The sequence below is a fragment of the Melospiza georgiana genome, chromosome 1 (assembly GCF_028018845.1).
Source record: "Melospiza georgiana isolate bMelGeo1 chromosome 1, bMelGeo1.pri, whole genome shotgun sequence".
In the NCBI taxonomy this organism is placed as follows: domain Eukaryota; kingdom Metazoa; phylum Chordata; class Aves; order Passeriformes; family Passerellidae; genus Melospiza; species Melospiza georgiana.
In genome coordinates this window covers 48,604,347-48,631,020 of record NC_080430.1, presented here as the reverse complement: position 1 = coordinate 48,631,020, position 26,674 = coordinate 48,604,347, and the positions used below count along the sequence as shown (strand labels likewise).

Here is a 26,674-nt window from a genome sequence, read left to right as displayed (position 1 = left end):
GTAAGCCCTTGCAAGGGCCAATTTCATTGGGGCAGCCCTTCCACTGCTCCCTAGAGGGAGCAGTGCCCTGGATCTTGTAGTGCTAGACCTTCCAACTCCTTAAATCTCTTTTGCCAACCACAAGCACATAAAGTTTGCACTGTTCTCCTCCTGCACTGTTCTCCAGCATCTCTGGTCAGGTCCCACAGCTGTGGTGTGAATCTCACCCTCTGCACCATGAAGTGACACTCACTCAGCTGCACTGATACCCTACCTTGGGCTGCTTTTCTTTGCATGCACTTTGAGAACAGCGTCGTGTGTCAGGGCCAGCTTTGACTTCTCAGCTGCTCCTCCCTTTTGGTAACATTTGGCAGCCACCTGGGGTGAAATCACATACAGCATTCACAGATGTGCATCCAGCCCATGGCTTATCACATAAAAGCAATACTTAATTTTACAGTCACTGGAATGGAAAGCAGAAAGATTGGCAGGGTGCCTGGAAAAAGGAAAAGGTAAAACATTGTAGTATAATTTTAGGACAAAAAGAAAAGCTTTATGTGCAACTACCAAAATTAGAATAATAATTACAATATTACATGGAAAGTGATTACTTTGGGTTTTTGCCTTGTTATAAATGCTAATTTTCTCTTCAAAGAATTTTATGTTGTTACCTGCAAAATACAGAAGCTTTCCCTCTGCCGTGATCTCAAAAAAGTATCTGAAATTTTATTTCATAGAATCACAGAACATCTCAAATTGAAAGGGACTTATAAGGATAATAGAGGCAAACTTACTGCTCCCTTCAGGACTACCTAAAACAACCCCACACGACTGAGAATGTCATCCAGATGCTCCTTTAACCCTGAACTCATGGCTTGATGCCACGGCTACTTCCCTGGGGTGCCTGTGGCAGACCACTTTCTCAGTCCAGAGCCTTTTCTATGTCCAATCTGATCTTCTTCTGATCCAACTTCATTCCATTTCCCCATGTCCTATCACTGGTAACCAGGGAGAGGAGATCAGGACCTCCCTTTGAGGAAGCTGTAGACTGTGATGAGGTTACCCCTCAGCCATCTCTTCTCCAAGCTGAACAAGACAAGAGACTTCAGCTCCTCGTCTTAAGACACATCCTCTAGAGCTGCCCATGGCAATGGCAGGAGGGCTGGGACTGGATGAGCCTTGAGGTCTCTTCAAAACTATTTTGAACAGACCATTTGATGATTCTATGACTTTTCATCATCATGGTCACCTTCCTCCGGACGCACTCTAATAGTCTGTTGCCCTTCTTATATTGTGGTGCCCAAAACTGCACAGAAGTGAGTAGTCCAAAACTACTCCAGGCGAGTCTGCACCAGCACAGAGCAGAGCAGGACAATCACCTCCTTTGACTGGCTCACAATGCTGTACTTCATGCACTCAGGACACCATCTGCCTTTTTGGTTGTCGAGGCACGCTGCTGGCTCTTCTTCAACTTGCCATCCACCCAAACTCCCACATCTCCTTTCATGGGGCTGCTCTCCAGCCTCTCATTCCCTAATTTGAATGTATAACCAGGAGTACTCCACCCTAGGTGCAGAATCTGGCATGTGCCCTTGTTAAATCTCATACAGTTTGCGACAGCCCACTCAGTTATCAAGGCCTCTCTGCAGGACCTCTCAACCCTTGAGGGAATCAACAGCTCCTCCCAATTTAGTGTCCTCCAGGTTTAGTATTGCTGCAAACATGTTTAATGTACGCTCCTTTCCAGTGTCCAAATTATATATAAAAACATTGAAGAGCACTTGCCCGTAAATTGAGCACTGGGGAATCCAACTAGGCTGGCCCTAATGGGCCACCAGCTGATGTAACCCCATTTACTGTAACTCTTTGAAATGTGGCTTGACAACCAGTTTCTCACCTAATGTATTATGGACTTGTCTAGCTGTGTCCGGCATTCTATCCAGAATAAAGAGACTTGTGAGAGAAACTATTAAAATCTTTGCTAAAACCCAAATATACCACATCTACTGGCTTCTCTTGGTCAAATGGATGAGTGACCTTGTCATAAAAGGAAATTAAGTTGGTTAAGTAGGACTTTCCCATAGTGAACCTATGCTGCCTATGACTAATGACTGCATTGTCACTCAAATGTTATTTTCAGTAACTCCCAGAATAACCTTCTCCATAATTTTACCAGGCACCAAAGAGAGACTGAAAGGCCTATAATTACCAGGGTCTTCTTTTCTACCCTTCTTGAAAATTGGGACATTTGCCAGCTTCCAATTGACTGGGACCTCTCCAGACTCCCCAGACCTTTGAAAAATAATGGAAAGGGACTCCACAATAAAATGGGCCAGTTCATTCAGTACCTGGAATGAATCCCATCAAGCCCAATAGATTTATGTGCATCCAGCTGCAGCAGCAGTGCAGAGTCAGCTGGGAGTTTATCATTCTCCAAGTCTTCCAGCCCATCATCAGTGTTAAAGACAGAGGTGAAGAAGGCATAAAATGTCTCCGCTTTGCCTATGTCCCTATTTGTGAGGTAAATGACCTTATCAAGTAATGGACTGATGTTACGTCCAATCCTTCTTTTGCTGTTAATGCGTTTTAAAATGACCTTTTTGTTATCCTTCACAGTGCTGGATAGCTTGAACTCTACTTGAGCTTTGGCCACATGAATTTTCTCCCTGCAGTGACAAAGAGCATCTCTGCTGTCCTCCTGTGTCACCAATGTTCACACTTTCCCTTTTCCCCTAAGTTCAAGAAGAAGATGCCTGTTCAGTCAAGCCAGACTCTGCCCCACTTGCTTGACTTCTGACCCTTTGGAATTTCCTGCTTCTGCATGCTTCAGAGATAGCCCTTAAAAAGTGTCTGTCATTCATGAATTCCCAAGGGACCTTACTAATTAGCTGCTCTCCCCATATCCAGGGTCAAAGGTAGGCAGGACTTTTTCTTCTACAGTCATCAACTTGAAACTCCATTACTTTGTGGTCACTGTGACCAAGACATGAATCCCCACTTCACTCACAAATGCCTCTCTGTTTATTAGGAGGTCACCTTTCCCTAGTCAGCTCCCCTAGTACCTGCACCCAGATGTTTTCTTCAACGTGCTCCAGTAATTTCCTAGACCTGTTTGTGTCCACTATATGATTTTCTCAGTTAATATCTAGGAAGTTAAAATCACCCAGAAGGACAAAAGTATTTGATCTAGATACATCCCTTATTTCCCTGTAGAACATTTCATTGATGTTGTCATCCTGGCTGAGTTCTGCTTTGATGCCATCAACTGTCATCCCATATCTGGACTGCATTAACTAAGAAGCTAGGAAACAAAAGACTGTAAAATCTCTATGTTTTTTAAACACCAAGGGAATGAGACCATCATTTTCCTACTCAAATTAATACACTTCCAAGAAATGCTTTCATTTTTCTACAGTATGTGTAATGATACTGTCAAGAACGCAGTTTAGATTCACGCATATCAGTCAATTCTGATGGATGCTAATAATTGTTTTTCCAACTGTCTCTCATTTGTGTGCATTAAAATGTATTTCCCTCATGAGACTGCAAATTTCTGGGCAGTGAATTGAAGATTACAAAAAAAGGCTTGCTCTCCCTGCTCACTTCTTGTAAGTCATTTACAAGCAGACACATAGCTACAAACCACAAACTAAGGCAGACTGCTACACAGCAACTGAAGGTTTACAGATGGTTTTATAGATACAGAGAAAAGAAAAGGTTTCAGAATAAGAAAGAATCCTTATTTTAGATAAACATATGTTCCTACCTCCCAGAACTGGTGTTTGGCATAGTAGTCTCCCTGTGCAATCCATTCTTCTGGAGTTGAAGTTTTAGCAAACATGCTGTCATCTAAGTCTACAAGGGCAGGGGTGACCATTTTATGTTAGAATGGATAAACCACAGAAACCACTTATCATGTACCAAAACTAAGCATTATCTCGCAATGTTCCAAGCTCTATGTTTGTGCTTACACCAGTAACGGCAACTACGAGTCAAGTGTGGTAATACTGTTGTGTGAAGCTACCAGTGAGAATACAACAATCCCCAGAGCTTGGCTGGAGACTGGCCTGCTAAGTGGCCAAAAATGCATTAACACAGCAGAAAATCTGACTACAAACTGACCACTTTAAGCTATAAATATCTGCAGCCATCAGGGTCCATTGAGCTCTCTCCACAGTAACTGGCTTAGCAGTGTCCAGATCTCTCTTTATGTAGAAACACCTCTTAAGGTCACCCCTCGAGGCTGAGGGATCTCTTACCCAACACCAGACATCAATGGGCTGGTAAACGACATTTTTGCATGTGTGTAATATTTAATATAAGTATAGAAAGCTTATGTAAAAAGTAGAGTATTGACCACCAATCCATCCATACTTACTGAGTATTTTACATATCTGAATGTACTGGTTAGAACTCAATAAACTAATTACAAGATCAGATCTGTCTAAGGGATCACTGACTCTCCTGTGACAGCAAGAAAACCTGAAACTAGTGAATTAGCAATAAAGTTATACTTTAGCATATTCAACTGATCTTTAGAGACAAAAGAATTAAGACCTACTGAAATAAGTGGAAATTTGCAAGGGCAGTTATCAATGCATACTATTAAAAGGACCAAGGCATTTACCCTTCTTTATTACACAGCCTAAAAGCAGAAAACACGAGTTTTGAACTGTCTGACAATCTTTTAAGAAAGTTTTAGGACAACTTTACCTTTCTTTTCATCTGTTTTGACAACCTTAACAAATTTTCTTTTGATGAAATACTTAAAAGCTGGAGCCCGTTTATCACGGTCTTCATCAAAGATCCAAAGATTGACTCTGGCTCTTGTAATTGCAGTATACAATTGCTTGAGTTCTCCATTCAGCATCTGAAGCAGAACAAAAAAAATTGAATTAAATAAATGAAATGCTAGATGAGCTAAATTGTTAGAAAGAAACATACTTTGCAGCTATAAGAAAACAGAGAATTGATACAGAATGAATAACAAGTAAGAAAGTGCTTTTAAGTAAGCAAGTCTAAATATTAAATATGAGACTCCAATTACATAAGCCATTATCCATCTAACTTATAAGCAACTAGTACTACAAATCAGCTGCAGGAATGACAGGCTATTTTCCTTCTAATCACTTGCACATATAACTATTAATTTACCATACAATTCTGAAAATATCTGACTCACCAGATTCTAAACAACTTCCTTAATTTCAAGGTAGTGACACCAATCAGAAACCAGACTATAAGAATAATGAATATTTTCAAGCTGAATTGCTATTTGCTTTAACCACAGTTGTTCTGTAAATATACCCAAAAGTCTATGACACAGGTTTTGTTCTCTAATCAAATTACATTTGCAAACAATCTCTTATCTTTTAAAATCAGTATTATATGTATTATATTACATTATATCTATATTATATTATACAAATGTGAACAACTATAGAAGGTAAAGCAACCTTGATAAACATGGAACTAACAGGATGAAAGGATTTAAGAAATTTCCCTACTTTAAAGATTTAAGAATTTAATTTTTCCTTCCTATTCCTAATGTTACAAAAAACTCACCTTGTACATTTCTACATTAAATGGAGTCCTCTCCTGCATACCAGTGGCATCCTCTAACGGCACCTCAATTAGCAAGTTGCTTCCCACTTGCACATCCGGATCAGGACTATAAGAAGAAATTATCTTCCATTCTTTGCTAGCCTGAAATATCAAGAGAATAAGGTTTATTTTTATGTACTAACTACTACTGCCTACATATGCACAAGGTAAGATTGCATGGTGTGACCTATTCATCCCTACAAGGGAAGAAGGATCAGAGGAGAAGACTGGGGGAGAAAATTATCTCAGGGAAGAATGTAAAGAATAATCTGCAATTTTCAATGAGAAAGCTGAACTTCATCTCAACACAGCCTTTGCTTGAGATACTTGTCTGTACCAGATGGTCATCAAGGCATATAAACAACCTTCCCTAAAACAGCTAGTACAGAGTTATACCTTCCTGAGCTGCCCAGGCAAAAGCAAAAGCAAAAGCAAAGATGTGCCTCAGCCTAACAGACTGCAGAAAATCTTTGGAGCAAAGAAAAAACAAACCTTTTAGAGTGCAACTGGCTTGAGCTGGCTACAAGCTTCATATTACTTTTCAGGGACTGGGGATGGCCACCATCATGATGGAGAAGCCAATGGGAATATTTACATACAAATATACATATATACATATATATGTATATAAGTATATATGTGTGAGGGTGTATATATATGTATATATATATGCGTGTACACAGCAAGCACTAATGGGAGTCACATCTATACTGTGATTCCAATGTATATTGCCATTGTTATATTATGCTTGCCTTGGGATTTCAGGATGCTGCTATAGCACTTTTCTAGATCCAAATCATATGTAATGCTTAATATATCAAATAAGTCATTTGATATTAAACATGAAAACCTCCTTGGGTGGACTATACATTTTCAGCTAAACACCCTTACAATGATCCCTATGTGGAGGAAGTCAGGTTACCTCCACCATGAAGGAGGGTCAAGTTTTAGTCCTAGGGACAAGGATCCTCCTACAAACCCCCAATACCACAACAGGCAAACTCACTGAGGAGGGGGTGTGCTGATTGCTGGGGCAGGCAGCTCCCTGCCAACTTGGGGCAGAATGAAAGGTAAATGGTAGTGGGATAACACTCACAAGCTGCTATTTGTCATACTAAAATCTACTGTCTAAAACACATTGGAGAGATCTTGGCCTGCAGGTCAGGAAGGGCAGCCACTAAGTCTCCTTGACTCTACAAAACTGACAAGCTCAGTGAGCTGGACCCACACATATCCCATGCTGGCATATATTCTCATCCTCAGGGTTCCCAGAAAAGATCTGGCTGGTCATTCATGTGATGAATGTATTAAGCCTCGTGTTGAACACCAGTAACTGCTAGTGCTGGTCTCAGCCAGGGGGTGGAATGGCACCTGCCAACACCTCCTCTTGTCAGAACACTCAGAGGTGAGCAAAAAAAGCCCACTCACGGGGAAAGTCTAAAAAAGCGTGGTCAGAAAATATTGGACTCCAACACAGAGACATGTGAAGGGTGTCTATAAATATGCACAGGCACTCCTAACTGTAATTTAAGTGTGGCAGCAGATCAGTGCTGTGCACTCTCATGCCATGCAGGAAATGCCAGCTCCTGATCACACTGCTCTGCAGGCTCCTGATCCCCTGCAAAAATAATAACCTTAAAATCATGACTATATTCTAAGTGATATTCATTTTTCCCTTTTGGTATTGAAAATTCCATTTAATTGAAATGTGATTAAATACTGCCAAGTTTCTGGCACAACATGAAAAATACTCATAATAAGGCTCAAATAACATTTTTACCGTTTATGTATTTCTGAGCTTTCAGCAACACAAAACAAGTTAACTGTCTTCTCATGGGGGAAAAAAGCAGGAAACCTTTCCTGCAAAATGTATTTTGAAGGTAAGATTTTAAAAAATCATCAATTAAGATATTCTTAAGCCTGTCATAGATTGTAACATGACAAGCAGCCAAAGGTATCAGTTTGGTCAAGAGTTTGCTGTGTTTTGGGGGCCTGGCTTTTTTGCCTTCTAGATTTTTCACTCACATCTGCTTCCTGAAACAAGACTCTTCTTAAATCTCATTTTCAAGACAAATAAAAAGAAAACCCAACACTTTATGAAGTGCACACGGCCACACTGCTGTGTTTACAACGGTTCAGAGATTCAGCGTTTCTAAATTAGAAAACCTCAGGGTGAGCTGCTTTCTTGCCTGCTTGTTTAGCTGCTCAAATCAACTCAATTACTCATGACTCACAGAAACACGGAAGAATTGTATGAAAACAGTTCTCCAGGCCTGACACACATTAGTCTGAGCTAAAATGCTCTACACAACTCAACTCTGCTAAACTGCTTCTCTAAATCCTAATAAATGGCTTGCTGTTTTCCTGATTACAACTTGCATCACCAGAAACAAATCAACTTTGAGAAATCTACCATGACAGCCAGTATTTACCTCAAGCTCCTTCTTTCTGCCCTCATCACTTAACATTCACTAACCTCTGTGAAGGGCCACCAGTAAGCTGCCCTCAGTTTTCCCGTGGTTTTCATTTGCTGAAAACCACATCAGACATTGTTTTGAGGGGCAGAGGCAGAGGACATCTGCAACAGGGCTGTTCACACTGAATGTTTAATCACAGAGTAACTCAGTCATGGGTACATGGAGTGTCTGCAGGCATGGTCAGTAAGGAATACTTTGAATACTTGCCTGGCTGGGGTCAGAGGAGTGGTCTTGGTGTGTAGCAGAAGAGTGTGTGTGTGTGTGTGTGTGTGTGTGTGTGTGGGCAACGTGGTGTGTACCCCAAGGTTCTCCCTTAAATTTTAACAGTAAACCCAAAGGAAAATGCAGCACTTGAGGAAACACGTTCTCAATTAACAAACCTATGACCTCTCTGTTTTCTACTGTGATGAAACCACTCATCTTCAAAGAGGGAATCCTTTTCCAGCTGAACCACCAATTAGACCACAAGTAAGATGGACTTCAGAAAAAATGCAGAAAAAGGATAAGAATTAAATACCTCTGAATCTGTGAAAAAGTTGTAAAGAAGGACATCATCAAATTCCAAGCCCTTTGCTTCATAAATTGTCAGTACAAGTGCCAAACTAAGTTCCTCAGGTATCTTCTCCTTTGCAGTTTCATTTGCCACTAATACCACCTGCAAATAAAATGCGTTATAAAAAAAGATTAGAAAGCAAAAAGGAAAAAAAAAAGTAACAGTTGCATAGAGAAAGACCAACATGATGATAATGCAAAAGCCTTCTAAAAACTAGACAACATTTCACAAAGGCATTTCAGCACACTCCACAAAAAAGGTCACAAAGCTGCCACTAGAAGACTGACAAATGCGTGGTATGTGCAGACAGTTTTAGATCTGGTGTAAGAAAATTTGGAGTTAGAAAGGAACAGGTCAGACAATACCTCACACAATACCTCACACCAAAAAAAGAACAGAAAGAAGCAGACATATTAAGAAGAAACAGAAACCAACACAATACAGGTTTCTAAGCTTGAAATGCCTAATTTATCAGTGAGACAAGGGCTTAAAAAAGAAAGTTGTGGGCAGTTCATACAAGACTATTATTTAGCAACAGAGCTGGCAGAATCTGCAGAAAGCCTAAGAAAAGCAAACCTGATGTGCTCCAAATTCTATGGGTTGTGTTTTCCTTTTGTTGCCCCTCAGCAGAATTGCCAGGTCACTAACACTGCAGGACTCCAAGACAATAGGTTTTGGCCCATCAAAGAGACCACGGTCCTGAGGAAGGCGATCAAAAGATTCTGGAAAATAATGCTGGAGCAAATCAACCACTCCAGAGGCTAAACGGAGAATACCTGCACAAAGCAGAATACAGGTTTTAAATTTCATCCTGAAGTCCTTGCAAACACACTTTTAAAAGTTTCTGCTAGAAATTTGGAATCAATAAATATGACAAAAACACTGATCAGGGAAGGCTGAAGCTGTAAGCTTCAATTTATGTATCTGCCAATTTGAGTGGATGCCATTCTTGGGCCTCTAAAGATCAGAAAACATGCTACAGTGGCTTGGCAGCATTCTCACAAAATAAAGATCACAAATGGGAAACAAGTAAGAAAAGCAGAAGCAGCACACCAATGCTGCAAAATCTATTGCTTTGGAGAACTGGACAACAGAAATGGGAAAGTTAATTTCTTAATTTTTCTCTCAAACACAGCCAAAGCATCCAGTAAGCATGAGAATTCAAAAAATTACAATTTTGAAAACATTCATTTTTGGTTTTCCAGTTGAGCTGTCAAAAACCAGAATTGATATCAGAAAAAGCTGTCCATCTGAGTTTTTTGAAAAACAGGCCACATAGAGACTGGCTTTCAACTGGCCAGCAGAAAACTTCAATTATTAGTGACATCTGAAGAGCCCAGGGTCCGATCATAAGTAAATTTGTTACTCTACCTGAATGGGACCTGTAGTTCTGGTACAACTGATAAATCCTTTTTGGTTTCCTAACACGCTGCTTCTTGTTCACAGAGCTCTTGCTTGCGTAATGAAACAGCGACCTGAGGTCACTAAAACGAAAAGCCACTCCTTTCATGATGCTCTGGGCAGTGTCACCGGTCAGAAACATGGCATTGGGGTCATTGATGCATTTCATCAACAGGGCTAGCTCAGCTTGCGTGAAATCCTGTATCTCATCGCCATAGAACTCATGGATGGACCACGGCAGCTCCCTGAGCTTCGCAAGTCTTTGAGATAAATTATACAGCAAATCTTCTTCATCAAAGTAACCCCTCTGTGATCGTATCTGCTGATAAAGACAGAAGAGGGAATAGATCTCACTCCTGTCTTCCGTGAAGTTTGGCACTCTCTTTCGGCCTAGCTTTTTGTACTGCTCCTCAGTAAGCTTGCCTCCAAAGCAATTCAGTGCCTCAAAAGAGCCTTTCAGAAATGATTTGATTTCTTTCCAAACCAGTGCTGGATTGTACAAGCTTTTACCTTTTATCATTTTTGGCCATATTTCATTTGCAAATACATTGTAAGTCACAAAAGTCCAAGGATCATTTTCCTTAGAGCACGCATCTGCAGCTCCTCCATCATCACCATGCTCTGCTTCAAGATTACCTTCTTCATCCTCATCCTGCCAATTTGGTACAACCAAGTCTTCCTGAGGACTCCACCCAACAATTGCTCTTTTAAGACTTCCATCTTCATTTCTTGGAAAAAATGGGTCAGGCATGGATGCATCTAGTAACAGCAACAACTGCTTGGAGGTGACAAACAGTGGAAAATTTTCATCTTTAATGTCTTGTAGCCTGTGAATGTTTGGGTCCAGAGGTTTGAAGTGACTGGTCACCTTGGAAGACTTGCTAAGTTCAATGAAATTCTTCTGAACTTCTCGGCACAGGACAGGATTTTTTGTTACGAAGATCTGGTGCAGGTGCTCCAGCCTGTTTGAAGCTTCTGCACTACACGTTTGGTCATCTTCATGGTCACCACATGAATTCATTTCTGCCCCAGCTGTGCCCACAGGAACCTTTTCATCCTCGCTGTCCTGGTTGTGCTCATCACTCACCTGCTCCTCACTTGAATTATCGCTCTCGTGTTTTGGTTCACTCTCCTCCTTCTCTGAACTAGCTTTTTCAACCTCACTGCACTGCCTCTGCTGCCATGTCTGCCTCTCCAACAGAGGTCCATCTGCCAAGCTGGATTTTTCCCAGTATGAATAGAATTTCTTCCAAAGCCTATACAAGCAGCAAGTTGTCTTCCCTGTCCCACTTCGCCCAATTAAAATGATTGGCTCCATAGGCTTTGGATTGAGATCAATCACTGCGTACTCCAACTCCCCAACACGGAAAGGGTAATCAACAGAAGACTGCACATCATTTATAATGTTAAGTGCCATGTTAGTGCTGAAGCTGTGAAATTTCATTATATTGTATTCCAGTTCTGCTGCACTAGCTGGAGGGAAATACTCAGGCATGGTATGTTCTTTTGATTTTTCTGCCTCCGTGTCTTCGATGTAACAACGCGGAACACGCTTCTGTGTTGTCACACTGTGGTTCTGACGCCCTTCGTTTATACCCTTGAGCTTTTTCCTCAAAATGCAGGATAAGCCACGGTTGTAGGAAATGCATATATTTTCTAAGGCACGGTTCAGCTTGCAGTGGTCAAGAACAATGGCCCAAATTCTAATTATTTCTGTGTAAACTCTACCTGATTTTTCTAGACGACTTTTTGTCTGTTCTGTCTCCATGATCTTTTCTGGACTCTCACTGCAACGAGGAGAAAAGTCAATGGCAAGTTCCCATAGCATTCTTGCACCTTTGCCCAGTTTGGCCTCATACAGCTGGATATCAGCTTTCAAGTGTTTCAGTGGCTTCTGGAGGCCCCTAGACCATTCCCCATTACCAAGGCGCTTAATTGTCATGATGGTTTTAGTTTTCAGATAATGAGGCACAGCTTTACTGCTCAAAGTCTTTAGCATTTCAGGAGTGCACTCTATTTCCCAAGTCATGTTATCAAACTCCTGCACATGTGCCTCAATATCCAGACTCTTCCCCTTTTCTTCCTCTAGTTCTTCCTTGTCTCCATTAGGCAAGGCCATACTTAATTCCCCTGCTCCCTTCTTTTTCTCCCAGTCATCCCCTTTTCTTTCAGGATGAGCTATGCTTCCACAAGGTTGCAAGAAACTCCTTCCCTCTTCTGAGTTAGTCTGGGCTGAAGATGGCTTTTGCACCAGAGGATGATCCTTTTTCAGGGTGTCGCTCACTTTCAGTTGCTGAATTAAAGCTGTGATTGCCTGCACTAGACTTTCCTGCAGTGTTAAGGGGCTGTTTATTCCTTCTGTTTCCTGCTTTGCCAACTGACCCCTTTTTGTTTTCATGGAACATGGGGTTTTTAAATCATTATGCACTGCGTTGCCAGATGGTGCCTTTAATGAGAACCCAGATGAAGAACGCCCCGTGCTCTTTGACTGTGAAATCTCAGAGGCTGGAATGGGTTTAGATGCTTTAACCAACTGCCCTGCTCTGTCTTGGCGGTGCCTCTTTTTCTCCTGCGTGGCAATACTCCAGGCTTCTAGCAGTGGATCTCTCTTCTTAATTCTGTGCATCACATCTCTTCCTGATTTGTTTTTTATGTTGAAGTTAATGTCAAATTTTGCCAGTAACTCCACTATTCTCTTAGTCTGCTTTGAAAATCCTCTCTGGAAAACAACATGCATCACTGTATTTCCATTGTCATCTTGTATGTTCGGATTAAGATATGGAAAGTGAGATGGTCTTGAAGCAAAGAGGTCAAGCAGATAACTTAGGATGTTTAAACCAATGACATCTGGAAGTAAGAGAACAAACAGAAAATAAACTAACTCACTTTACAAGTCTGCATTGTATGCCACCAATTTCAATACTTTTTTTTCCTGCTGCTAGAAAATGAAAATCAGTTGCTTTTAAAACAAAATCTACATTTCATGTTTATAAAACATGCTCACCTGAAACAGCTCAAACTGAGCTTTCCCAAATTTCAGGAAAAACAATACAAAGGCAGCAAAGCTTTAGAAATTCCTAGTGCTGCAATTATTCCCATAGCATCAGTCAATTTCATTCCTTTTTTAACCTCTGGGTACAGACAGATTTGTTCATTTTCCAACATCAGCCCTGACTGCTTCCCAAGGGACACTGGTGCCCTGTCATCCAGACAAGCAGCAGCTCTAGACAGTGCTCTGAAGTCATTTGGTTCACTTTAATAAGGCACCAAAAAGTAATCTGCTGCAGATAACTTTGCTTTACTAAAATAACCTGCAGGAAATCCCAATTATTTCCTGGTATTTGAGGTCCCTGGAGCAACTTCCTACAACATAAGATTAGTTACCTCCCCGGGGGGGAAAAATACATATATATTCAACAGCTTTCTAGGTTTCATCCAGATAATGGATGTGATTTAAATGAGACAATATATGTGAAATATTTATATTCTAGCTGTAAAGTAGTGGCATGCCAAAATCACTGTAATGAAATTCCACATCAAAAACTTTGCACAAAATACTTCAGAGAACATATTGTCATGGGACTTCTTAATCTTTTGATTTTAAAATGACAACTGGCATTATCTATGCTTGTAATCTCTCTAAAGCCATTCAATGAAATGTTTATGCTTTAAAAATTAATACATTCAATATTTTAAATCATTTTAATCCTTCAGCTCAAAAGTGCATTTTTTTCCTAACTTAAAATCAAACCTGATTTAGGGGATCAATTTCACAGTTTATCCTAACTTTTTACATTTTTACATAAGCCCTACAATTCTTTCACTTACTTCTCCCCTGAGCAAAACTTTACTTGCTTTATGACTGAACAAAAACTGATAAACAGATTTCAGATGCCACTGCAGGATTTCCTCCAAAGTCTGCTGCCATTGCTCTAACTTTACCTTTTGTTTCTTCCAACCCACCCAGCACTTATTTTATCCCTTTGGGGGCTGAGTGAGACGTGGTCAGACATCCTGATCCACTGTCCCTGCAATAGCAGAACGGGCAGCTAAGGAATGGGGAATATTTCCAACAGCAGAAGCCTTACCTTTTTTATTTAAACAGATGAAAACTGCAGCATGCAGAGGAGTATCTCCTTGTGTAACAGAGAGGTTTCGAGGGTCCGCGCCTTTGGTCAGCAGCAAATATGCCAGTTCAAAATAATTCTTTCCGAGGCATATTTTCAGTGGTATTTCAGAGTTGGTTCCAATACCATCAGGCAGAGCTGGTGTGAAGGACAGGAAAATATCAGGCTTTAAAACTCATACACCAATCTGCTAACTGCAGAAAGCTGAACAGATGCAGTCAGATGTTGATTGTCAGGCAGGTGAGAGGGGTATTTTTTTTTGCCAGCTTTTTATGTGTATCTGTTAAAACACTTCTTGACTAAGAAGATCATCATTTCCCCTTGTCTCCCATTAAACTGAACAACCAGTCCTTCTGCTGTGATAGGAAGACATAAAGGCCAGAACATGTCTTCTCCAAGTCAGTCAGTCATTGACTGAAACAAGAGGCCTCCTTGCTCCTGTGGCCTTCAAAAGGTTTCAGCAGGACCATGTGTCCGTAACTTATAGCTAACATCAAGCTATAAGATTAAATGAAATATGCCAGAGGGATCCTAGGAACAAGCTCATGCAAAACACAAAGTGTGATGATCTCTACAATAGTTAAAAAAAGAAAGACATCTGGTCATGCCTTTGAAATCAATGAAGTCCCCTATTTGTAGCACAACAGCAGACTGAACTCAAAGATTGTGGCTTACACTTTCTACCAGGACAATATTGTGGCTGAAGACAGAGAAATTGAGGCCCAAAACAAACTACAGGTCAAGAGCAATGATAGTCCTTGGCCTTTTACTAACCCTAGCAGACAAATTTCATTTGATAAACATCTTCCACCCATGCAGCCTCACTAGCAACACCATGTCCCACACAGCAGATGCAGTCAATGCATTGCAATCCAACAAGCTGCTGCATTTATACAGAGCCACAAAAACCCCATGTGTTGGTATTTCTGAGACTATCTTGCTCCCAACATGTCAAATAACATACTGCATCTCTTATAGCACATTAATATCACAGTTTTTCACCTCCTCGTTCAAGCAAACATCTTATGAGGTGCACTTGCACGTCCAGTTTTTCACACTGTTGGATAATGTTGCCAATGTCAACATCTGAAAGACTGCAGGTTTTGAAGAGTCCTCCACCTGATGGATTTTCCCCATCAGCTTTCCCTGTTAGGAGCAGCAAAACTTTTTGCCACATTTGCTTCCCCAGCAACTGTTTTATGAAGCTGTTAGCACAGGCACTGGAGATGTTGCATGAGATTTCTTCAGGGATTTCTGCAAGACAGTCAAGACAACATAACTCACTCAAAGACTCATAATGAAATCCACCTCATTGTAAACTAATTTCAGAACAATTAACTTGTTAAATTGAAAGTAAGGAACAGCAAAATATATCTTTCCATCCTTATGCTGTCAGCCAAGTCAGTTTGAACATTTTGATATATCATGAATTTCTGTGCAAATTCCATTGGTTCTAAGTGCAAAACACAACATTAAATATAATTAAAAGCACATTGTTCCAGTCATAAAAGTTACAGAAGCACATAACAGAAGGAAAGGGAAAAGGGCAGTAAGTTTATGTTAGCACCAAACACATTTTTCACAGCAATTAATTTTTGTGAAAGGGAGAACTGGGAATTCACTGCACCTTTCACAGAAGACAGCCATTTCAGAAATCGCTTAACTGCATCTTCCTTCAATACATTTTTATTATGTGCTCCGTTTTCACACCTGTAGAACTGGACAAACTGTTCCAGAACATCCTGGAGAGAATCTGTATCAGCTGTGGCACTTTCATTCTCTCCTGCAAAACATTACAGAAATTGAAAATCCACTTCCTTGCCAGCATGTTTTCAGGGCAAGACTGTAATGCATTACATCCTAGGGCTCTAAGAAATGTGTAGTGACAGATTAAAAACAGATGGCTGAAACTCTTACTGCCAATGCCAGTCCTGTGACGGATTTCTGACCCCAAAGGAAATTTGATACTTTCATCAAATACATTCTTGTTCTGGTTTTGCCTGGGATAGAGTTATTTTTCTTCTTGGTAAATGGTACAGTGCCATGCTTTGGATGTAGGACAAGGATTCTGCTGATAGCACGGTGATGTTCTGGTGGTTGCTGAGGAGTGCTCACCCTGAGACAAGCACTTCTCCCTGTCCCATGCTCTGCCAGCAAGCAGGTGCACAATAAGCTGGGAGGAAGCATGGCCAGGACAGCTAATCTGAACTGGCCAAAGAATATTCCACACCAAAGAATGTCGTGTGCATTATATAAACTATGGGGAATTGGCCATGAAGGGAACATTGCTGCTTGGGGATGGGCTGAGCATCAGTTAATGGGGTGTGAGCAATTGTACTGTGCACCATGTGTGTTTCTTGAGGTTTATTCCTCTCTCTTTCTCCTTTTCATAACTATAAAAATAATAACAGGAGTGTGAGTAAGTTACTTTACTTCAATTTTTAGACTGTTCTTATCTCAAACAACCATGGGAGGGAAGGGGAAGTGAGTGAGCTGCTGCTTGGTACTTAGCTGGCAGCTGAGGTCAAACCATGACTCCATTTACCATAATTCACTAGGCTGAAAACTGTAATAGCTTCTGTATGCAGGCAGGAAAATGCTGCAATTATATAATTGTTTGGAATTTTTAGAGTAGATGACTAAACCCAGTAATGTTTGCAGCGTGCACTTTTAATGAGCTTGTCTTATTCCCCAGTGCCATTTTAAAAATACAGCCATAAAAGAATTTCTCCTCTTAAAATTAAAAAAACAAAGCCAAAAATAAAGACCACACCACAATGTTACCTACAAAATAAATACCACACAAAAATGTTGTCTACAAGTTTTAAGAGATATTCATGTAATGGGAAATAGCAGATTTTAAACAACGTTGTAAAAATTGCCCTTAAACACCAAAATCTTGGCTTGGACTTCCTAAATGCTTCAAGGAATTCAGATACATGAAGGACCAAACAAAGCAGTAGCTTTATCTCTTAGGTCAAAGAGAGAGACAATGTTGTTCATCTTTTTAGAAGGAAGGACTAACCTCAGATTGTTACCTATAAAGCTGAGGTGCATTCTCCAGCCTCTCATTACACTAAGCTTAGAAAATTTGTAGGCTGTGCATCCCCAAAAAAACCTCAAAACCAAAAATCCTTAGCCACAAAAGACAGTACAACCTAAAATGCCAACCAAAGCCATAATTACCAGAGATATTGGTGTTAACCTCCTAATGGAGAACCACTGTGCTAAAACCTTCTCCAGAGCAGAGATCTCCACAGTAAAGAAAGAAAACCTCCTCTGCCAGGAGCTGTAAGGTGCAAGCCCAATGAAACCCAGTGTTTTCCAATAAACTTATAAGCAATACACACATGAAAACTGAGATGTAGCCTAAACACTTTCCTTGATGCCAAGCTTGATCTGAACATCACTTGGCCAGCAGTTGCTTTCAAGCATGGACAAAATGTTCACTACTGACTAGCAGGAGACCACAGTGACAACTCACAGGGAAAGTTACATAAAACCCACCCACAATAACTCATTTGAAATAAAATTATTTTGTACCTAAAGGTTATAATTTTAAAACAGGAAAAGCACACACTGCTGTAGTACCTGTCTGTTTCCCAGAGGAAGTGATTTTCTCAATCTGCTTGCTGACTTCTTTTACAGCATCAAAGTTTTTGTTCTTTTTCAAGATATCTATGACATATCTTGACCGTGCATCTGGAACAGTGGGATCAACCCCAAAATTCAGGAGCATGATCACATCTTCTGTTTGTCCTAAAGAAATACATGAAAAAAAAAAAAAAAAGAAAAAGAGGAAGAATAATTCACATTTTTCAAGATTTTTTGTTATGTTGTCTTTTTTATTTTTAATTACTTGGCACAATTTCTAGCATAACTTTAACTTAAAAAAAAAATCTAAATTCTTCCCAGTGTCATAAGGTGACAGGGTGGAAGTCAAAGGTTGGACTTGAAGATCTCAGAGGCCTTTTCCAAACTGCATGATTCCGTGATTTTATGGTTTATAATATTTACTATATATAGCTATAAAGAAATAAACTTTGATACATATAAAAATACACATTTTCTAATAAAATATATAATACATAAAGACATAAACATTAGTAAATGAATACAGATTCAAAATATGTGCTCTGTATGTAATAAATACCGTGTGAATACTACCAAATAAACTTTAAGCATCCAAAACTCTGGAGTTAACTTGGTTGTGATGTTTGCTTCCTGTTGCCACCTCGTGGGCAGAGTAAGGAATACAAGGGAAAAAGCCAGGGTAACATAAAATGAAATCCCACAGAAACTGAAGGAAAGCATTTAGTTTTCCTCCTCTGATAAGGCACTCTGCTATCTAGGCCTTCAATTTTCAGCTATTTAAAAGAACAGGAGAGGCCTGACAGCAAATTATAACTTAGTTAGCCAGGAATTTTGTAGTCCTTTAAAAATTTTGTAATAAACTATGTTTACTTAGCTAAGGAATGTTTGACTGTGTTACTTTAGCTGGTTTTAATTTAGACCTGTGTTGGCTGAGTGTCAGTAGAAGACCTTGAGAAATTGCCTCACTAACCTGCAGAAAGGAACTCAATGGACCCACACCCCTTAGAGAATTTAATCAATAGCTGAAGAACAGAATTCAATAAAGGATTGTTTAATGCTGTCATATAACTAGAGATTAATTAAATACCATAGAACAAGAAAGATACCTTGAGAGAGTTAAGGAGTCAAAGGCCTATGCACCCCAGAAAACTTGATTAATACACTGCAGGTGCAGTAAAGGAGCCACTTCACAGGCTTATACAGCCCAGACAACTTAATCAGTAGTAATTGTCTAACCAGGACAGCAAATGTAATAAAGAACTATTTAGCTGGATAAAACTTAGGTTATTAATTTAAAAAAAAGATAGATGAGATGTTCTGGTGGCAATTAAGAAGAACAAAACACCTACACCATAATGCAATCAACTGGGCAGGGAGTATCTATAATAAAAAGTTGGATGCTATAGTGTATATAAATGACTGAAAATTCTTATTTTTTTGACCATGTCTATGGCAAATGAATTCCCAATATGTTCCAAATTTTGCCTTAAAATTGTTACTAGGAAGGTTCATCTCACAGGTTTTTGCTGTTAGATTTTAAACTCCTTGTTTCAGGCCTCCAGGTGGTCTAATGTGATTTTAAGGGCACATCAAAATTTAAAAACTTTAACTTCTAGGATTCTAAAAACTGCAGCATACTTGTGATAAAACCCTAAGCAAACAAACCAGAGGGCAAAGAAAACGGTCACACATCAGGCATACAAATTAAAAAAGGAATTCTTGGAATGTTTAAACATCAGTTGCCACTACAAGCCTGCAGATACTTTCTCATTTTCTTCCTTAGCATGAAATATTTAACACCAGGGTCTGAAACTTTCTTCCATTATAGATTTTTCCATATGAAAACAAAACAAAATACACACACACAAAAAAGTACTTACTGCGTTTCTGTGAATAGTCACTGGAAGAGGCCACAATATGCAGCAGGGTCTGTCCATCTCTGTCCTTCTGGTTGATCCTATCCTTCAGCTCTGGCCTCCTAGTCAGCAACCACCAGAAGAGATGGTTCTTTGCTGAAATGATAAAAAAAATCCCACTTAAAGAAACAGATCCTGGAGGTTTTTCCCCCTTTGGAGTGGCAAGATGTAAATCTAAGGTTGACTCATGACTCTACTATACACAAAGAAACTGCTGCTCCACACTGAGATGGGAGAAAGAAACACTGTACCTTTTTTAAAGCTGACACATTCAGGTTACAAAAGACCCATATCAATCACACTTTTGTTTCAAAACACAGAAAAGAACAATTATATTAGGTTTCTACCACTACCAGGCATGGGTGATCAAGGAGAGTGCTTACAACATTTCTAAAAGAGTGCTTTATTGGCATGTGCAAGGTAATACCTCGATGACCTGACCTGAGCTGCTGGGTTTTAATTTTTTTTAATTTTATAAAGGTCCAGCTGTCAGTCCTCTGATAAAAGCCAGCATTGTTTTATTTTAGCTGCAGATGTCACTCACTTGCTTTAATACACAGTCTGATAACAGCATGCAGCGGATACAGCCCGATGGACTCAGCCTTGGCCCCAATGGAAATCAGCCACTTGACTAACTCTGCTACTTCCTGCAGCTTCTCACCATGACCATACAACTCAGAAGTCTGGCAGCAAAGAGAACAATTACAACACATTATTTTTACATAGACAAAAAGCATTTCTTTTTCAGTATTTTCTATATTTTCATGACAAGAATCAGTAGCACAACAACAACCAAGCCATAGCCACTGTAAAACGGAACTATTTATTTCATAGACTTACACAGAATGGCTTGGGTTGGAAGGGACCTTAAATACCATCTAGTTTGAACCCCCTGGTACAGGTGGGGACATCTTTTACTTCACCAGGCTGCTCAGAACTCCATTCAACTTCAAACACTTCCAGGGATGGGGCATTCACAACTTCTCTGGGCAGCCTGTTCCAGCGCTTCAGCACCCTCTGAGTAAAGAATTTCTTCTCGATATCTAATCTAAACCTACTGTCTTTCAGTCTGAATCCATTCCCCCTCTTCCTGTCACCATGTGCTCTTGTAAAAAGTGTCTCCCCATCTTTCTTGTGGGCTCCCTTCAGGTACTGTAAAGCCACACTTAGATCACCACAAAGCCTGTTCTCTATCAGGCTGAACAATTGCAATTCTCTCAGCCTTTCCTCACAGGAGATGTGCTCCATTCCCATAATCATCTTGGTGGCCTCCTCTGGTGGCCTCAGTCCCAACAAACTGATGTCAGGAATAGTATGGCCTTCAGGACAAGGGTGGCAATGGTCCCTCTGCACTTGGCACTGGTGAGGCCACACCACAAGTCCTGTGTTCTGTTCTGAGCCACTCACTACAGGAAAAACACTGCGGTGCTGGAGTGTGTCCAGAAAAAGGCAATGGAGCTGGTAAAAGTTTCTGGAGCACAGGTCTGATCAGGAGAGGCTGAAGGAACTGGGATTGTTTAGCCTGGAGAAAAGGAGGCTAAGGAGAGACCTCACTGCTCTCTACAGCTTTCAGAAAGGAGGCTGTAGCCAGTTGGGGGTTGGTATCTTTCACCTCCTTCCAGGTGAAAGACGGAGGAGAAATGGCCTTAAGCTGGGTCAGCAGAGGTTCAGATCTGATATTGGGGAAAAAATTTTGACTGAAAGAGTGGTTCTGTACTGAAATAAGTTGCCCAGGGAGGTGGTAGAGTTACCAACTCAGGGAGTGTTCGAGAGGCATTCTGGATGTGGCAACTGGAGTTTAGGGATGATTTTAGTGCAGCTGAGTTGATTGGGAAGGTCTCTTCCAACTTCAAAACTACACAGCCTGAGCAGAAGCCAGCTGAACTTAAAAAGTATGTTCTAGCAAGCACTTAATGAACATGAAGCACAGTCTACAAGGGGTATAGCAATATAGGATGCTCTGGAGGTGTACAGCAGAAGCTAAGACGGGAATTGAGACAATATGCCAGAAGGATCAGGACATGAGGAGGTGGTCGGAAACAGCGTTCAGACAAAACTTCTCCATTTGTGCCAGTCATCTTTTTAAATAGCAGCCTTCACACATGCTTCCAACATTTACAAATAAATCTTTTTTTCTAATACTTCATGCCAAATTTTGACTGGCAAGAAATACTCTTTGAGCAGAGTTATCAAACCAAAATACAACAGATTATAGGGAGAATGTAGGAGCAGCAGGGGAAGTTAGAGTTGTCAGAAAGCCACATTTTTTAATTTTTGCAAAGGAGGATTGGTACTTTGGGATTTTTCATCTTGATTCTTTCAGCCTTCCATGTGTACAACAAACCCACTAAAACAGGTAAGATTGGTTGGGCCAATTCAACAAAAAAAGGGCTGTACTATTTGCAAAGCCTACCCATTTTTCCTGACTCAATGAGGCATTTTGCTTTGCTGGAAGACACTCTGCATGGGTCTTCTGCTGTGTTTCCAGGCCTCACTGCCAGTGTGGAGTTACTGTGCTAGCATTGGCACAGCACAGTGCCTAATGATACCCAACCAAGACATGCTTGCATATATCCATTCACTAATTCTTCCACTACCTCTAAAAACAAGCCTGTAAGGAGATGTGAATTTATTTCCCTTGCATTACCCTCAGAAATACTCCTGCTCACTCTGTCAGGCACCTAACTGAAACACAATTAAGGTAAAAGCACCTTTTTTAAATTATTATGACCAAAGTACCACAAGGACTGCAACAGACAAATGGCAAATTCTAGTATATTCCACCAATACAACTCAAACCTGTGGCAGCAGCTCTCTGGCCACTGAGAGCAACACACAACTTTCCCAGGCATTGTCCTGGGGAAGGCTGTGAGAAGATCAGAGAAAAGAATGATAAACAGTTCTAATCTTCACTTGCTGCACCTGTTGAACATGTGGAATGTGTTACGGAGATTTGTTTACCAAAGGGTGGTTTCTTAATTGGCCAGTGGTGATGGTGTTTAGATGGAAGGATCAGTTGGGTCCACCTGTATCGTGAGTGTCTGTAAGGCCAGTGGGTTTCTTAATAAGTATAAAATAATAAAATGATTCATCAGCCTTCTGAGAATCATGGAGTCAATCCTAATTATTACCTGGCTGGGGGCCTGCAGTGACATAAACCTTTGTGAGCAACAGCAAAGCCTGATACTGAGAAAATTCCTGGGAATCATGAGAGGAAGTACATACTGAGAACAGGAAAGGCGTCCTGTTTCTTCGAAGCCTGCAAACCTTGAGGAAACTAACAAACTGTCAGGCTGACAGATTTATTGCAGGCCTGCAGCAGGGTTGCATGCAAAGGACTGAACAAAGATTCTCACACTAAGTGTATAAACACTGTCTTAACTATGCAATAAACAGATTCATTTTGCTCTCAGCTTGTGAGTCTCGCATTCATAAATCACCAAACCTTGAAACAGTTATTAGCAAGCAGAGATACTACAGCTAATGTCTTCTAAAGTTCCTGTCAGGAAAGAAACTGTAAGAAATATAGATATTCTTTACTGTGAGGGTGATAAGGCACTGGAACAGGTTTCCCAGAGAAGCTCTGGGTGACCATTCCTGGCAGTTGTTCAAAGCCAGGTTGGATGGGGCATTGAGCAACCTGGTCTAGTGGAAGGTGTCCCTGCCCATGACAGGGGGGTGGAACTAGATGATCTTTAACATCCCTTCCAACCCAAATCATTCTAGGAGTTCATGGTAAAGCCCAGTGGAACTTCTCAATTTCTCACAAACACTGTGGATGCCTTTAGAAAGCTGGTATGTCACTGCTATGGAAACTGGCTGCTCCTGAGCTGCAGAGCTGCTGAACTCCCAGCAGCTCTTGGCTCACAGACAGCCTCCAACTACACCTTTGTAATACTAATACACCTTGGAAATATTAAATTTCACTTAGAAACATTACGTTACATGAAATTAAATTTTCAAACAAATAGATGATAAAGTATAATCATATAACATCCAGGTATTATAAAACATGAACTTACCTCAAAGAGATTCTTCAGAGATACCTGGTTAACTCTGAGATCACAGGGCAATTCTTGCTTCTCAGACAACAATAACAGACAAGACTGAAAAAAAACCCCAATCATTAATGCTCTTATAAACACACTTAAAACTTAGTTTTTCACTGCCTCATCAGATCTTGTGTCAGAAAGCCAAGACAGGCTAACAGTATTTCAGACCTCTTTGTAATATTGCAACTGAATCTCAGTTTCTAATTTTCAACTGAATTAATGTAATATACAGTGGAGAGTAGGATGTTACAAGTGATGAAAATTTCTTCAGAAATAAAAGCATGTTAACAAAGTTAGGCCCTAAAAGATTCTCCAATACTTGGAATACTTCCAGTGCTTGGAAGTAACCCTTTGCTTTAGGAATGGACCTTTACACTGGGGACAAGACTGTCCAGCTAACACCAACACCCCAAGCAGAAAGCAAGAAATGAATACTGTATCTTCTTCTGCTTTCTTCCATTTTCTCAGTTTCTCTAAAAAACTTTGCCTTGCTCCTTGAAAACCCACCTAGCTTCACCAGAAGATAAGGAAGGACTATGGATGCCATCTACCGGGACTTCTGTAAGGCCTTCACTACAGTGCCCTACAAGTCTTAGCTCTAAACTGTGGTGATATCAGTTTAATGAATGGACTGCTGGATGGATAAGGAATTGGCAGAATGGCTGCATCAAAAGAGCTGTAGTCAATGGATTAGTGTCCAAGTGGAAACCAGTAGTGAGCGGTGTCCCTCCAGTGCCGGTAGTGGGACCAGTACATTCATTGTCTTCATTAATGACATTGCCAGTGGGACTGTGAGGTGCCTTCAGTCACTCAGGGAGTTTAAAGCTTGGTGCAGATGGCACCAAGCTGAGTGATGCAGTTGTTAATGCTCAGGGGAAGGACTGACATCCAGAGGACTCCAACAGGCTTGAGGAGCAGGCCCATGGGAAGCCAGGAAGTTCAACAAGGCCAAGCGCAAGGTCCTCCACCTGGGTCAGGGCAATCCCCAGTATCAATACAGACTGAGGAAGAAGGACCTGTGGGATAATGCTGGATGAAAAGTAGGATAAAAACCAGCAATGTGCACTTGCAGCCCAGAAAACAAACAAGACCCTGAGCTGCATGAAAAATAGCATGGTCAGCCGGTCAAGGGAGGTGACTCTACCTCTCTGCTCTGCTGAGACCAACCTGGAATGTTACATCCAGCTCTGGAGTCCCCAGTACAGAAAAGACATGGACCTGTTGGAATGAGCCCAGAGGAGGGCCACAAAATGGAGCAACTCTCCATGCCTCAATTAGATGGGGATGGAGGAACTCTCCTGTGATGGAGGGCTGAGAAAGCTGGGGTTATTCAGCCTGGAGAAGGTTTCAGGGAAAACTCACTTCAATAACGTCAATATCAAAAAGGGGGTTTTACAAAAAAACTTTTTATCAAGGCCTTTGTGACAGGACAAGAGGCAACAGTTTTAACCTCAAAGAGAGTTTGTTCTCATTGGACATAAGGAAAAAATTTTTCATGATACACGTGATGAGGCACTGGAACAGGCTGACCAGAGAAGCTGTGAATGTATCATCCTTAAGAGCATTGAAGGTCAGGTTTGGCCAGCCTTTCAGCAATCTGATCTAATGAGAGATGTCCCTGCCCAGAGTAGGGGCTTGGATGGGGCATGTGGGGCACCAGTGAGTCCATAGCTCCAGTGTGAGTCTCCCATAGGCTCTGGTCCCCCATAGGCTCTGGTTACTGTCAGAAGCCTGTTCCTTCATGGTCTCTCCACTCTGCCTAAGCAGAGTGGTGGTAAAGTGGTGGTAAAACATCTTGAACTTTACCTTATTTGTAAAAGTTATCATTGATGGATAGAGAAGGGAAGGTTACACTGCTTATGGTCTTGAAGAATGCTGAGACCAGCCTGACTCATCAATCCCAGAGTTATATGTTCTAAGGATATGAAAAACAGTGTTTCCTGACAGAAACTGGTACCGGTGACGACACAGCAAAGTTCCTGATAAAGGAACCAACAGGTGATGCTACTGATAACTGATCCAAAGCTGCTAAGCTGACACAGCCAGCCTAGAAATACATGATTGACAGTCCCTTTACGTGACAAACACACAGTCACACTTTTTAAAAGCAGCATCTTCTAACATCCCTTCCTGTATGTGTGCAGAGATTCCTCCCCTGAGTGGAAATTCCCCTCAAGGCTACTCCTGGAGGCTGAGCAAAAGAGGTTTGCTCATGGCCACTGGCATGGGAGAGTAACATCAATCTCTACTTAATAACAAATTTGCCATCTTTAATACCAATGTTTTACTATTGCTTCAATAAATAGTACACTATTATATAGTGTATATATTATTATATAATATTTACTAACTGTTATAACTATCTGTACCGTGTAGTAAATAATTCTGATTAAAGTATTTAAGTCTGATCATTATCATAAGTTTAAATAAGTCATTAATTTTATTCATATCTATATATTTGGTTTGCCAGCCTTAATCCTGTGGGACAAAGTCATATAAAGGCTCAATGACACATATATTATCCTTTAAACATAAACCATTCACCAAGCCTGGGAGTAGGACTGGATGCAACAGGATCTAGGCATCCCCTGAGCAATTTGGAAAGCAAGTGGGTTCTGTCTGAACCTTATGACTCAACAGGAGGGTTTCTCTGATAAACCTCAACTGAAGTTTCCATTTTGCCTGGGACAGGCTGCAGAGGAGCCCCTTGCTCTGGCCTGGAGCACCTCTTCCTTCTCTACCCCTGGGGCTCACAGGGCTGTTTCTCTCACTCTTTCCCCCTCACTCTCCCAGGCAGAGCTTGGCCCTTTTTAAAGCACACTTTCTCTGAGGCACCAGCACCTTGTTTGAGCCATGACCTAAAATAGGGCTGTCAGAGCCAGCTGGAAGTGACACAGCTCCAGCTACCCCTCACAGGTGCCCTGCTGGCCCTACTGCCAGCACTCACCAACAACATCCCATACAGGTGTAA

The 26,674-nt window shown here is 40.9% G+C and overlaps 1 protein-coding gene across 1 annotated transcript in view; it reads right to left on the bottom strand.

Moving 5' to 3' along the window:
* TRANK1 (tetratricopeptide repeat and ankyrin repeat containing 1) overlaps positions 1-26,674 on the bottom strand; it is a 50,727-nt gene that overhangs the window by 10,189 nt on the left and 13,864 nt on the right. Inside the window, exons 6-19 of the mRNA XM_058036302.1 lie at positions 23,674-23,757; positions 20,196-20,334; positions 19,616-19,747; positions 17,733-17,900; positions 15,769-15,924; positions 15,144-15,395; positions 14,103-14,279; positions 9,985-12,861; positions 9,190-9,389; positions 8,578-8,715; positions 5,545-5,685; positions 4,693-4,849; positions 3,746-3,834; positions 254-357 (exon numbers count right to left, since the gene is read on the bottom strand). Of these exons, the coding sequence (XP_057892285.1) occupies positions 254-357; positions 3,746-3,834; positions 4,693-4,849; positions 5,545-5,685; positions 8,578-8,715; positions 9,190-9,389; positions 9,985-12,861; positions 14,103-14,279; positions 15,144-15,395; positions 15,769-15,924; positions 17,733-17,900; positions 19,616-19,747; positions 20,196-20,334; positions 23,674-23,757 (4,814 nt within the window). The remainder of the gene's footprint in view (positions 1-253; positions 358-3,745; positions 3,835-4,692; positions 4,850-5,544; positions 5,686-8,577; positions 8,716-9,189; positions 9,390-9,984; positions 12,862-14,102; positions 14,280-15,143; positions 15,396-15,768; positions 15,925-17,732; positions 17,901-19,615; positions 19,748-20,195; positions 20,335-23,673; positions 23,758-26,674) is intronic.